Here is a 14,810-nt window from a genome sequence, read left to right on the forward strand (position 1 = left end):
TTATAATTCAATAAAGGTTCTACTTGTTAATTGTATAATTTCAATATTAGATTTTATTTATTTATTTTATTAATTATTAAATCTTAATAAAAAAATAAACAATTCGAACTCGAGCTCGAGTTCGGCTCGACTCGAACTCGTTTGCGGGATGAGCTCGAGCTCGAGCTTGAATTAAGAGTTAAGCTTATCGAGTCGAGCTCAAACATAGAATAAAAAAAAAAATCTCAAGCTCGGGCTCGAGTATTTTGAGTCGAGTTGAACTTGACAAGCCAAAGCTTGGCTTGGCTTGGCTTGGCTCAATTACAGCCCTAGATGCATGCAACAAGCTGATCATTATATATATAAATATATATATGTATATAACCATTCATGATTAATTCAATAGCAATGAATCATGATCAGCAGATATAGCAAAACGTGGCCAGCATGCAGTTCCTGATATGCTTTCATGATGAGTTGTTGTGATCTATAATATTGGAAGAACAGAAATACCGAAGTGTATCATCATCACTATCATCGGTTCCTAAAAATTAAAGGATTAATCAACCAGTCAATTAGCTAGGTGAAAATTAATGTATGTACATACGTACGTGTGATCGATGTAAGGCTGTAATCGAGCCGAACCAAGCCTATTTTTAGATTGTCGAGCTCAGCTCAACTCAAAATACTCGAGCTCGAAATTTTCTTTTATTCTTTGTTTGAGCTCGACTCAATAAGCTAAACACTCAGCTCGAGCTCATCCCACAAACGAGTTTGAGTCGAGCCGAGCTGCTCGAGCTCTAATTGTGGATTTTTTTATTTTTTGAATAAGATTTAATAATTTAAAAAATAAAAATAAAAAATTTAATATTAAATTTATACAACTAACAAGTAGAATCTCTATTTAATTATAAAATTTATAAATAATTAATATCTAACTAATTGATATTTATCCAAAATAACAATATATTATATGCCTACATATATTATTAGTACATACACTTAATATGATAGCATATATTTATTTCATATATGGTTCCCACGTACTAGTATATTAAATTATTAAGTTTTATCGACTAATTATTATACGAATTATAAAATATACTTATGAAGCATATTCACTATATAGACATAAATAATTAGATTACATATTATTATATATTTAATTATAAAATTAGTTTGCTTATATTATTTGTTACTACATATATATATATATATGTGTATATATATAGGTGTATGTATATATTTACTACATATTAGTATATTAAATTATTAAGTTTTATCGACTAATTATTATACAAATTATAAAATATACTTATGAAGTATATTCACTATATAGACATAAATAATTAGATTACATATTATTATTATATATTTAATTATAAAATTAGTTTGCTTATATTATTACTTACTACATATATATATATATATGTGTATGTATATATAGGTGTATGTATATATTTATCAATATATGACTGAGTTTTAATCGAGTCGACTCGAGCATAAACGAGCGAGCTTTAACGAGGCTTAGTCGAGTCATGTCGAGTTTGTCGGGTATGTGTCATTTACAATTTGAGCGGATATCTGCTTTTACGAGCGAGCTTTTTTTTTTTCACGAGTCAAGTTCGATTCGAGTTTAACCGAGCGAGTATCGAGCGAACTATCAAACAGACTGGTTCATTTATAATCCTAGATCAATGTTAAAATTGAAGGAAATTGACAAGAAATATTACATAATATTGATCACCGCAATTAATTAATCCATCTCATCATCCGCACTTTTATTTACAAATTACCAAAATTATAAATTTGCAGCCTACATAAACTTTACACCGTACGCCGATCAGTTAATTAAGATCGATCTAACGTAAATTAGACTGATGATCATCATGTGCACGCAGGCAATCCGTAGGCTAGCTAGATCAATTTGATCTTTTACTTTTGGGCTTAGACGTACGTGAGTCGTGCGTAGAAGATAAGAGTACTAGTACTTGAGCTAATTAAAATGTAAAAACATAAAAATGCCAATTTAGTCATTGAGATGGAATGGGATAATTTTAAATAAAAATTAAAAATTAAAAATTAAATAAAATATTATTATTATTTTAAAATTTAAAAAAATTGAATTAAAATTTTAAAAAATTAAATTATTTATTATATTTTATATAAAAATTTAAAAATATTATATTAATAAGATGAGATGAATTGATATGATTTCTCGATCTAAATGGTAAATCATAAATCATCTAGTGCAACGTGAGCTAGAGGCTGCAGGTTGCATTTCTTTCTTTTTCGGAGATTAATTGTGTGAACTCGCACCAATAAACAAGAAAAATATATAATTCGGGGCAATATTGCCCAATTAGCTGCAGTCACATTATTATTATCTCCTACAAATGAAAATATTTTATAAATCTTTATTATTGATAAGCTTCACCTATACATATACATTCATATATATATATATATAGTTGCTATCATTAATATTATACGTACGTTCGATGATCACTCTATATAATAACATAATTAACATGAGCATCCATTAATTTATATATGAAGTCCACGTCCTTTTCGTAGACTCGCAATTCGATGCAACTACGAGGCAGGCCAGCCATCGTAATCACACTACGTAGTGGACCTCATTCACATTGCCACCACAAACAGAAGCATGATCAGAATCGTTTACAGATTCATCTAATTCACGCACTCTTCTATTGGAGACCATCTTCCTTGGCCTTCTCTTGGACCTGCTTTGTCCATCCTCTAATTCCATTCTATTATCATCCTCTTCTTTTTCTTTAACAAAAGCCAGAAATGATTGAATTGGTGCAGATTGCGATTGCGAGCTCTGTCCAGAACGCCTCATGTACTGGCGGACCATCTTGATGATAAACAAAAGCAGAGCAAGCAGGCAAGCTGACCCACAGAGTAGAAAGAGTCCCCAGAAGCTTTTAAGCGGAAGGCGATCTACGTCTTGCTTTGCACCTTCTGAGCTGCAAGCTTTTCTTGTAAGCCACTTGTCATGAATATTTTGTAATTCCCCATTCTCAGACAGTTTCAAGATGGCTGTTGACAGGTCAACGGCCAGTGGCGACTCCCTTGGAAACGCCTATTCAATCAGAAATGTATATCAAATGTTGTATGCTATCCATCTCTAATCAATCTCAAGTAAAGCAGTCCGAATCTAATTATATATATATATAGCTAAGTTCTGATCGCATAAGAATGCACTAATGTCGAATGCCTTAAAAAGAATCATAGATGAGCAAGAATAAGATGCAGAAATGATTTTGTCCTCAGCGTTGTTTCAAAGGTGTGATCATGCACAAATGCCCTTTCTATGCTTCATTTGGTTCGCATTCGTATACTGTTTGAAATCAAGCAAGCATTCCTGCTCTATGTTTTCAATGTGCTGCACGGGTAGCTCCATAAATGGTCAGTGAAAGAACCACACAAGCATTTCACAACAGGGGAAATTTTTGTTTTTTATACCACCAAAGTCAGAAAATAATTAATCAGATCGAAAGGAAAGATACTCACAAAACCCCACCCCATTTTGGTGAACTCTTGACCTACTATGCTAAAATCGCATCTGGTGGACAGGAAGAGCTCCATATATGCACGCATGTCAACAACTGCAGAGACCCCACCCTTCTGAGGACCATCCTTCAAGGCTCTCTCATATTCTTCTGCCGAGTTGAGAGGAACAAGTCTGGACTTCTGTATGTGGTACTCTTCTGTTAAATAACTGTCAATAAACGTACCATTCTGGTAACCAATGGGATCATTGCTTGTTGCTAAACTTTCGATCCCTTTGACGGGGGAAGAAAGCTGTTCCACCGTAAGGATTGAGGTCAGACTTGCAGTGTAACTCGAATTCAGTATGAGAACCGCAAATAGCCATATGATAAGCACTAACCGACCGAGGGTGCTGTCAACCTTTTCTCCTATATAAAGCAGGAAATTTATAAGGAGCAATTTTGGAGTAAATTCTTGTGCTATAAGATGCTCTAAATCTGCAATTAATTAGTGAAGATAAGCTAGAAGATTTGACTTACTATGAGTAAAAAACAAGGTTGAAAAGCTAAACCTGCAAAGTGATGCCCGAGATTAATTAGCAATTAGCTAGGGGATTAGATCAAGATTAAAGATCTATACATTGGGCCAAAATAAAGGAAATTAAAAATTAAGAACAGTACTTGAGGATCTACGGAGCCAAAATGATGTTTAATTTAAAAAAAGCACTAGTTACAGAAATGTAATATTTGTTAGGGACTCACCATACGGTCGTGACAAATTGTTTTCTAGGACGACCCTGGAAATCATCATTTGTCCTGCGCTCCAGAACCCAAACAACTGCTCCAACAACAAGGAAAAATATACCTGTGACGGTCCACATCATCGGAGTAAATGGTCTCAGAAAAGCCCAAGCACTAGAGTGCAACTTCCGAACAGGGGCAACTACGACTAGCCCGGACTCGATGTATGGCTGTGTAAAATCCACCATCTTTGTCCGATTGGTGGTAATTGTAATGTCGCCAACTACAGCATCAAAGTCCTACGTACATGCAACATGAAAACCAGTGAACTAGGAGTATAAAAAAGGTAAAACTTTACCAAGTGTAATAAACTTCGAAACTGATCGTATAACTTACCCCCGTTGTGATATTGTATAGAAGATCCGTCTTTATTGGATTGCTATGTCCATCTCCGAATGGAATAAACTTATAAGGCAGTGCATAAGGTAATAATTCAACTGCAGCAAGGAATACTTCAATGCAATACCCATGAAAGATGTCTGAGTTACCGACTCGGAAGACAAATTGACGGAAACTGACAAGGTTTGGTACTCCAACTCGCAGTTGCCTTCCGTTGCTTGAGAATACCCACCCACGAGGCTTTTGGGTTGTCTGTCCAGGCCATATCACACCATAAAGATGATCGGAAGGGGTTCCTGTGTTGAGCTTTTCTGGAGGCACAACAGATAAACGGGAAGAATTGGACCAATAACCGATTGTCCTCATCCCTTTGCCAACGACATTGATGACTTCATAAGCAGGATGCATGAGATTCCCATTTGAAGTGAACTTGATTTGGCCTGTTACTCCAGTTATGTTAACCTGCAAAATGCTATTAAGCAAATGATTCCCTTCATCAAAGATGCTCATATTATCAAAATGCAAGTTCCCTCCACGAAACTCGCTTAAACTCGGATCATTTGAAAATGAAATGTTCTCCCTCTGATTTAAGAATGCGTCAAGTGCCTGCGCAAGAAGCATAACAGTGTCGTAGGCATAAAGACCATAACTATTTAGTCCAAAAAGACCATTGTCCGACTTTGCAGCAGTTAAGTTGCTCCATCCAGAAACAAATTTCCTTTTGAGTTCTGAATCCGGAGTGTGCATACGCAACGTAAGAACCCCCTGCATCCTGTCCATTGCTTCAGATGGGAGGGAAGACTCTGTGTCAAGTACTGTAGAGAGCCAATCAGTAGCTATCCACACATATCCACTTCCCATCATCCCCATATCCCATGCCGCATCAAGCACCTCTAGACCCCAAGTAGCATAAATATGGAGGACAATAATCCGAGACTCCATCAAAGCCACCTTAACCAGTGTCTTGGTGATGTCTTCCCGGCTTAGTTTGGGGTTCAGAGGTGCTTTGTATGAGATTTTACAGCGATTATCAGCTAGCTTGTCCCCCAATGCAGCAACCCCATTCCTGCCATGATCATCATCAACATAGATTGCTATGACATCTTGCCATTCGTAGTATCGTACAATATCTGCAACTGTAGCCATTTGGAAGAGATCACTTTGCGTTGTTCGAACAAAATAAGGGAACTGAAGTGAATTCAGAGTGGGGTCCGTTGCTGCGAAGGATAATAGAGGGACTTGGAGCTCATTCGCAATATGTGAAACTACATGAGCCATTACTGAGTGCTGGGGACCGATTATGGCCACTGTATCATTCTCCATAAACCGTAAAGCTGTGAAAGGAAAAAAAAAATATTGTAATCTATATATGATTCTATAATTTGACTAGTGGAATTAACAAACGTGCAAGAGATTTTACAGAGGATGTACCCTCAACAATTCCGAGAAATCCGCCAGATGATTTTGAATCCTGCATCGCGAGTTTCAGCTTTGTTCCACTTAGAACAACTGGATTGGAGTTGACATCTTCTACTGCAGCTTCTAGCGCAACTTTTGCCACTTTGCCAATGGAAGAATTGAAGGACAAAATAGCCCCAATGTTGACAACATCGGGTCTTTTAGAAACACTAGTACCGGTGGTGAATAAAAGCCAATTGTAGAACAACATAAACAGAATCCACAATATATTCATGGTGGATTGCACTGCAAAAACACCAAACAACGCCCTAGTCATAAATGATGAAAATTAGAGGAGAAACACTACTACATACAGGCCCTGCTTCCTACCAAAATTATGTTTAAAAGGTACCGACACAGAAAACACAAATATATATATATATATATATATATATGTATATATGTATTATATTATGGACATATGAGGAGGCCATGAAGAAAACTAATGGAAACATGACTACTTGCTCTTTCAAGTATAGTTCTTACCCCTGCACATGAGTTGTTTACAAGCTATGAAATTGAATGTTGTTCTATACTTAGATGTGTGTGGATATATATAAAAAAACCTATATAGACTTCAAAAGCCAAAGGCAAATACAATCGTGCAGGTAGGGGCAGGGTGACTCACATTATAAGTCTATACCAGACGCGTTGGATTGACATTATATTCATGAAACACGGGGAAACAAGAACTACGTACCCATTGATCTGGACGGCTGCCGGTGTGAATGAGGTTCCTGGCCATTAATTAAAAGGGAAGTTGACGTGGCATGTTATTTATTAAGAAATTTTGAAATTTCTGAGTCTGAAGCTCGATCAGTACCCATTTCTACATCGTCTTGTCCAAAATTTTACCATAGATCACGCACAGCTCTACAACTCCCGACCCCCACAGTGCGAAGTCAGGCCTCCACAGTGCACCACCCCACATCAGGTGACTCTCTCTCTCGACTTGAAATCTGACAAGAAAATGGATGCTACCTGGAGACTCGACATTGGAGGCGCATTGGCCATGCATGATTGTGAAAAGGAGGGCATTTAATTGGTGAGATGCACAATGTCCAGGGAGAAAGGGATGCGGCACCGTGACCGGAGGATGCGATCTTATAAAGAGAAGTGAGTTAGAAGATTTTTGAAATGTGAAACTAGTTGAGGGAGAGAGAATTACTCAATTCTTGAACAAAAATAAATAAATAAAAAAAATGAAAACAATGGATTTAGCTCTTGTTTTTGTTTCACCTTCATATGCTGGTCTGAAGATATGTGGTTTTGGACAAACCCAAAAGCGATTTTCCGAAGAAAAGGCATTTGAGAGAGAGAGAGAGAGGTGAAGACTGGTTTTGATGTTGAAAATCGAGAAACAGAGAGTTCGCTTGACTGTCACTCGAGCGAAGCTCAACCCGTGAGTTCGCTCGAGGTGCACTCGACAGTGGGCTCGAGCAAAACTCAACTCATGAGTTCGCTCTAATCTCACGCGACAGTGAGCTCAAACGAGACACAAACCCTAGTGTTCACTTGAGTCAAGCTCGACACCCCGCTCTAGCTAATGATTATTAGTTGTTCGCTCGAGGCACGCTCGAAACGCCGCTCGAGCGAAATAAGTATTTTTGCCAGAATAAGAAATCTAATTCTTTGTATTTAACATCAAGGTCCAATAATGTGCAGGAAAATATAAGAGTGCAAAAAAACAGGTTTGATCACGCGAAACATATGAGGAGGCCAAAGGGGTTCTTGATATAGCCTTAGGAAGTTTACTGAGGTTGCCAAGATCGATTCGAGACTAGATTCACCTAGTATGATGGGAGTTGTGAATCGTCTAGTAGATGTGCTGACTAAGGGCGATGTACATGGAAGATTGCAGTTCATTTTCTGGCTTGAAGACAGAAGTATGAGCTACAGAGATGATAGGATTTGGCTGGAAACAATGGCTGGTGTGTGGAGATCCAGTCTCCAAGTGGGAGATTGGTTTTGGAGCTGAAAATCAAGAATCAAAGAGTTCGCTCTACTGTCACTCGACCTAGCACTGCTCAAGCAAAGCTCAATCCGTGAGTTCACTTTAGATGTGCTCAACAGTGGGCTCGAGCGAAATTCAACCCGTGAGTTCGCTCGAGTCTCGCGCGACAGTGGACTCGACCAGGACACAAGCTCTAGTATTCGTTTGAACCACGCTCGACATCCCGCTCGAGCCAATGATCATTGATTGTTCGCTCGACACACCGCTGGAGCGAAATACGTATTTTTGCCAGATTAGGGTTTCTTATAAGAAATCTCACTATATTACAATCTTGGATATACTATTACAAGCAATAAGATAAAATATAGAGTTAGGATTCAGATTACAAAAACTCTGTTAGTACGATACAAGAAGAAAGTAAATTAAGGACCAATATTCTTATTTTTATTATAAGAAATCTCACTATATTACAGTCTTGGATATACTATTACAAGCAATAAATGAGTTGTGCAAGAAAGGAAATATGAGAGGCTATACTCGGAAAGTATTCGTTAGAGATGATTTTTAGGAGATAATCTTTGTGCAACGGTGAAGAGGAGTGGTACCGTGATAATCTTGGTTAGGAAAGAATATTAAATATTGTGCCGTTTGAAGACTGAGGGCTGGTTTGTTTTCATAAAAATTTTCAATTCATCTCGTTTCATTTAATCATCATAATTTTTTTAAATTTTTATACAAAATAATATAAACAATTTAAAATTTTTAAATCTTAAAATAAAAATAATATTAAAAAAATATTTTATTTAATATTTAACTTTTATTTTAACTCTCTCATTCCATCTTAAAAACAAACGAGAATATCGGTGGGCGGGAGTTGCAGAAGTTCTAGTGGGTACTTGGCAGATTTCTGGGCAAAATGGTGTACAATGGATGTAAATCCGTAGTAAGACTATCATTCTCCTAATAAAAAGGCTACCATGTGAATTAGATTATTTTATATACGTTGGTACGTACTGATTTATAATAATTTTCAAGCGAAAGATAAATTACTACGCACTGGAAAAATACAATATTATAATAACTGGCCTCTCTCGAAGGATATATAGTTGTTCCATGATCTGTTAATGGAGACAGACCATGCACATGATTTTATGAAACAAATTATTAAAACTCTCACCTTGCATGGGGCTAGCTTACTCTTGTGGAAAAATTAAAAGTTGAAAGAAAAGAAAAGATCAAAATTAGTGGAATGAAAACTTAAATTAATTACCAACCTTAGCTTGGAAAGATATATGCAGCTAGTAGTACTGAGCCTTCACTTGCTATGTGCAGTGCTGCTGTTCAATGCTGCATGCATAAGCTAGCTAGCAAGCTTGCATGGATCGAGTTAGCCAGCAATGTCATGTGTTTTAGATCTGATGGATGATCATCACATGATATATATATATGCATTATATATATATATACTTGGTATATTTGAATATATGGTTATTGTTTTTTTTTTGAAAATAATAATTGGACGACAGTTGTCATTGATCGATGATCATTTGGATTATTGAGAATAGGCAGCACCATTGGTGGATACTGTTTCTCCATCGCAATATTTTTGTAAATCACAGTACTAATGGGATTCATAATGACCTGCTGATATAGTCTCAGCTCTTTACAACTTGATTTGCCATTCCACCATTTGTGGCCAACCCACTAATTCTATGAAGGGATTTAGTGCTGAATGTCATCTTCTACAATCGGTTATTAACAGATACATTCAGTATATCTATTATCGCCAGTTTGAATTATTTAGAAAAAAGTTAAACTTGTAATTCTATGACTTATAATATTATATATGATAATGTAATTATCTGTCTTTTATATATATATATATATCCTCTAGGCTTGAGAAGAAACTCTCTAAGAAACCACCTTAATGCATTCATGTATGTATAACTACGATTCAATCCAAATAAATATTAGATAATCCTTGCAGAATATATATATAATTGACCTCTAGATAATTAATAAATCATATTCTAATTATAACGTCATGCTTTCGATCGAATTACAACTGCAATTCACTCATTGGGTAGCCTAAAAAGGCACATACTTTTTTATTTTTTATTTTTGTTGTGTGTTGATCTGAAACTTCATGATTATCAACCATGCTAATGCGTTAATATATATATATATATATATATATATATATATATATAGTGGTCCGAATGGAGTAGTGGTCCCCTTCTGTGTTGACGGAGTTTGGTGAACCCTATCATGCTTAGTCGGGATAAGGGTTCTGTAACCTCTGTCATGAATATAGGTGATTTTTTTTTAAGACTCAAGTCTTTAGAGATTTACCGTCTGAATTAGATCATGTCAGTCACAAAAATATATTGAGAAGTTACTAATAATTGTAATTGATTTATTTTTCAAATTAATTTTATAAATCATCTTTTAATAAAGGATTATGATCCGTTTTATCAATATATAATATATATATATATATATATATTTATTTAGAGGAAGTAGGAGTACGTGTGTTGGATAATCACCATGTGTGTCACAGAAAAATTGAAAAGCCACTTAATAATTAGTGTCTCCAGAACATCATGACCTGCCTAGTTTGTTTGGGACTGCATCCTTTTACATCTTTCAAATAAGATCAGGCGTTCTGCATCATATTTTATTATAATTTGACGACCAAAAATAAGAAAAGTAGGTTGGGGGGTTTCAATTTTCATGCGTCAATTATTTAAAGCTCAGACATAGCACACCTTGAAGACATCATCAAATCCGACAAAGTAGTGGACAACTACAAATTTGGGTTCACAAGTATTTATATATATATATCTATATCACGTCAGGTCAAGTCAAGTCTTGTCTTTCGGCCACAGCTTTGAAAAATTTGTTCCCAATGGGCCACTACAAGAAACAGTTGTACATATCGATTGAACCTATCCTTTTGTATATGTTTTTATTTTATTTTACTTTTATTTATTATTCTCATTGACTCCTTTAAAAATTTGAAATATGAAAAGTCAAACCAACCATTCAACGGACATTTTAATTACACTCATCATTAAAACCAACCAAGATTTTATTTAAGAATTGAGTACATATTTTATTTAATTTAATTTAATTATTTTAAATTTTAAATTTTTAAATTTTTATATAAAATTTAATAAATAATTTAATTTTTTTAAATTATAAAATAAAAATTATTTTATTTCATTTAAACTGCGTGACTAAATGACAACTTAGAATATACAATAGAGCGGAGACTCCAAAATCTGAAATTAGAATTGAAGGAGCAAATTGACTTGATATTTTAATTTTTAAAGACATTAAGGTCACCTAACAAGAGCACTTAAGATTTGATATATTAATATATGTAAAAGCATGTTTTCACAAATAAAGAAAATATAACCCTTACTTGGGTGTTGACAAAAAAAAAAACAAAGTCATTCGTTGAAACTTTTAAAGAAACCCCACACGAAAAAAAGAGAATAAAATAAGAAAATGTAGATATTTCTGAACTGTACATGCTATTGCTTAGGCGTGTACACACATCATGTACATGGGAAAGGGAAAGGGAAAGGGAAGGTGGGTTGTATGGAGCTAGCAGTCATGTTGATGGCACATTCCACACTTGCCAACATGGAACAAAACCTGTCGTACTAAATTAATGTCTTAAAATGCTATCTTTGCAAATAACTTTTAATATGTTTGAATTCGAACATTATAATTATAATAAAAATAAATCAGGTCTAAATGCAACACTAGTTCCAGTGTAGATTACTTAGCCTCCATATGTAAATTAAATATTTGAACAATATGAAAGATCATGACTTCATTTTCGAACTACTTAATTGGCTCCCGAATATAAATTTTATGTTTCGACATATATAGATTCCGAAGGTAATTATTTTGTATTTGAACATTAATATTTAATAGAATAACAAAGTATAAATACCGATTTCGATAACATTTTACTTTCAAACGTTAAAATATGCCAATATTCGAAAGTAAATTATTTAACGTCCAAATGTAAAGTAAGCATCCAAACAAACGCACGGGATAGACTTGGAGAAAGAAATAAACAGGGTTAAACGCTCGGGATGGAGTTTGAGAAATATATCATCTCCTTGGGTCTATGCTAAAGATGATATCCCTATTACTACTTGTTGGTACAAAAAGGGGCTGCAAAATAAAAAAAATAGGAGAGAAAAAATTATTTCAATGAGCGTTACAATGTCATTTTCTTAAAAATAATATTTATCCTCACTAATAATGGTATGCACACGAGTTACAAGCAAATTTATCTTCAAGATACAATAAAATTCAGAACAAGTTTATTTGTCTAATTATGTTATGTACACATAAAATTAGACCACGAATATCTCCAAATTTTTTTTATTTTACCAGAAAATTATAAATCTGCTCTCACAAGAATAAACAAATTCTAACAAGTTGAACGAAAATTTATTGCTCTTTATTTTTCTAAAAACTGTTTGGAATAGAGATGTATATCGTGTTTGTTACCATAAGACAAAACACTTGGACTTTGGTCCAATGGTCACCACGTTTCTCCTCCAACCAGTTGGCACCAGTTTGAATCAGTGTTCGCGCAACATTGGAGATTTTTAATTTTTTCCATGCGTTGCAAAGCTTCGCTTGTGCCCCTTGACGCGTTGCAGCGCCTCGTGCATGGCTCCTAGTCCGCCTTGCAGTGCCTTGCCCTTTGGTGCTGGGCCACGTTCCACGTGAATCCATCCCCATAAATCAATAAAAATCCCTTCTTATCATGGGGTGATTTGAACCTCAACCCTTTCGGTAAACCAAGAGCATCAATACCATTAAGCCAATGGACCTATTTATAAATGGCCAAAATGTGCAAACGTTTGTCTGAAAATTGTTCGAAATAAGTATATATATTGTGTCTGTTGCCATAAGAGAAAACATTTAGAAACATTTTACCATTCTTAATACAGTTGTAGACTATTTCCAACTCAACTAACAGTTGAACTTGTTCAGGAAGCCACTTCCTTGCTCGACCTTATCCCCACTCTTCTCTCAGAAGATGATAATAGTTCCATGCTTATCCTCCCACATTGGAGGAAGTTAAGAAAGCGATTTATAGTATTCTTATTGAATCATCCCCAGGTCTACATGATCTTTCTTCTTCTTTCTAGTTAACTTGTTGGGATATTATTTACCCTGATCTTTATGAGGCTATCATTGAATTTTTTTTCATGGTGGAGCATTACCTTCCTCTTTCAAGCATTCTTTCATCACTCTATTTCCTAAAATGGATACCCCTTCATCCTTTTTGGATTTTAGCCTATAAGTTTATGTCAGGTCTTTTACAATATTCGCCTTGCCTCTTTACTTCCCAACCTCATTTTAGTCCACCAATGGGCTTTTGTTGCAAGGAGGCTTTTTTTTTTTTGGAGTGAAATTTATTCGGTCCGGCCCGATCAATTCATAGGAGAATTTTTGGATTTAACTGGAAATTTTGGTCCGCCCTATTTTGAGACGAAGACCGGACCGATTGACCCTATAGACCTAACCAAACCATTAGCTATCGGTTCGATAGGTCCATTCGGTCCAGGCCAATGTCAAATGAGACAAACATATAAAAAGCCCAAAATCACTTCTAATGTATATTTTCAGCCCAACTATACAAAAAACCTCACAAATTTTACATTTTTTAATATCAATTATTTAAATTTATTTGCACGTTTTGTACTTGAAAATAGCCTAAAAAAGTTGGAGAAATTATCAAAATTCTCCATATCCATCCATGAAAATTAGCAATCATCAAAATAAAGTTAAAAACAAAAAATAGAGAAAATGAAGTTGAAAAATGCAATATCATCCAAAATTTAAATACATATGATCAATGGTAATAACTTAGACAAAAATTACAGAATTAATTTATACAACTATTATATAAAATAATATATATAATATTTTAAAAAATTATATATATATTTCGATCGGTCCTGTCCGGTCCAAAACATCCACACCCAGGGACCAAACCAAAAACTAAAATTCTAAAATTATATAGACCAAAACTGACCAATATACTTATCGGTATATTTATTATATTTATAGAGAAAGGAATGCTTTGACTGAAAACCTTGCTTTTTTTGGTTTTATGGGTAACACGGGTAATTTCTCTCCCCTTTTTGAATTACCTAGACACATGGTTGATCTCTTGTATATGGAAGGTCTTTTTTGGCATTAAACTTTTAGTATGATTGTATTAGTTTTTGTTAGGTTTATATATTTTCATAGGAGCTTGGTTTTAGGATTTTTTGTAGACTCATTGTTTCTTTTTGTATAACATATTTTTCGTCATAAACGAAAGTTATCAATAAAATTAATAATTAATTTTTTTTTAAAAAAAATAATTTTATTTGCAAAATGACAACGTACAAATGACGACCACTTAAACATTTGCATGTTATGTAATAACGGTTTATATACATTGGAATATTTGTTCATGGATATTCGATCGTAATGTCTAATTATTTAATGAGAAAGTGATGATAATTAGGATGATAAATAACATTAATATTACTCTTTTCAAAATTATCACCAAAAATTATCTCTAGTGATTTTTTTGGGTTAGCGTCAGAAACAATAAAAATGTTCCAAAAACAATTTTTGTGGCGGTGAAGAAAGCAAGCAAGGCTGCGTAGTAAAGGGAGGCCCGGGCCCCGATGTTTTATTTAAGCTGAAGACTACGTCTCTTGCTCTGC

General features: G+C 34.6%; 1 protein-coding gene across 4 annotated transcripts; it reads right to left on the reverse strand.

Annotated features, from left to right (window-relative positions):
- Nucleotides 1–2,465: 2,465 nt before the first annotated feature.
- LOC108984272 (glutamate receptor 3.6-like) lies at nt 2,466–9,439 on the reverse strand. Of its 4 annotated transcripts, none has more exons than XM_018956169.2 (8): nt 7,335–7,415; nt 6,796–7,198; nt 6,069–6,341; nt 4,635–5,971; nt 4,260–4,537; nt 4,038–4,069; nt 3,520–3,926; nt 2,466–3,088 (listed from the first exon to the last, which is right to left on the reverse strand). In XM_018956169.2, the coding sequence occupies exons 2-8, from the start codon at nt 6,797–6,799 to the stop codon at nt 2,600–2,602; spliced, it is 2,820 nt and encodes a 939-aa protein (XP_018811714.2). In that variant the 5' UTR covers nt 6,800–7,198; nt 7,335–7,415; the 3' UTR covers nt 2,466–2,599. The 4 variants fall into 4 exon arrangements, with proteins under 4 accessions (XP_018811714.2, XP_018811715.2, XP_018811716.2 ...); XM_018956170.2 differs by lacking the exon at nt 7,335–7,415 and having other exon boundaries at nt 6,796–6,832; nt 6,919–7,321; XM_018956171.2 differs by lacking the exons at nt 6,796–7,198; nt 7,335–7,415 and adding an exon at nt 9,324–9,439.
- Nucleotides 9,440–14,810: the final 5,371 nt, after the last annotated feature.

Source organism: Juglans regia, chromosome 11 (assembly GCF_001411555.2).
Source record: "Juglans regia cultivar Chandler chromosome 11, Walnut 2.0, whole genome shotgun sequence".
NCBI lineage: Eukaryota > Viridiplantae > Streptophyta > Magnoliopsida > Fagales > Juglandaceae > Juglans > Juglans regia.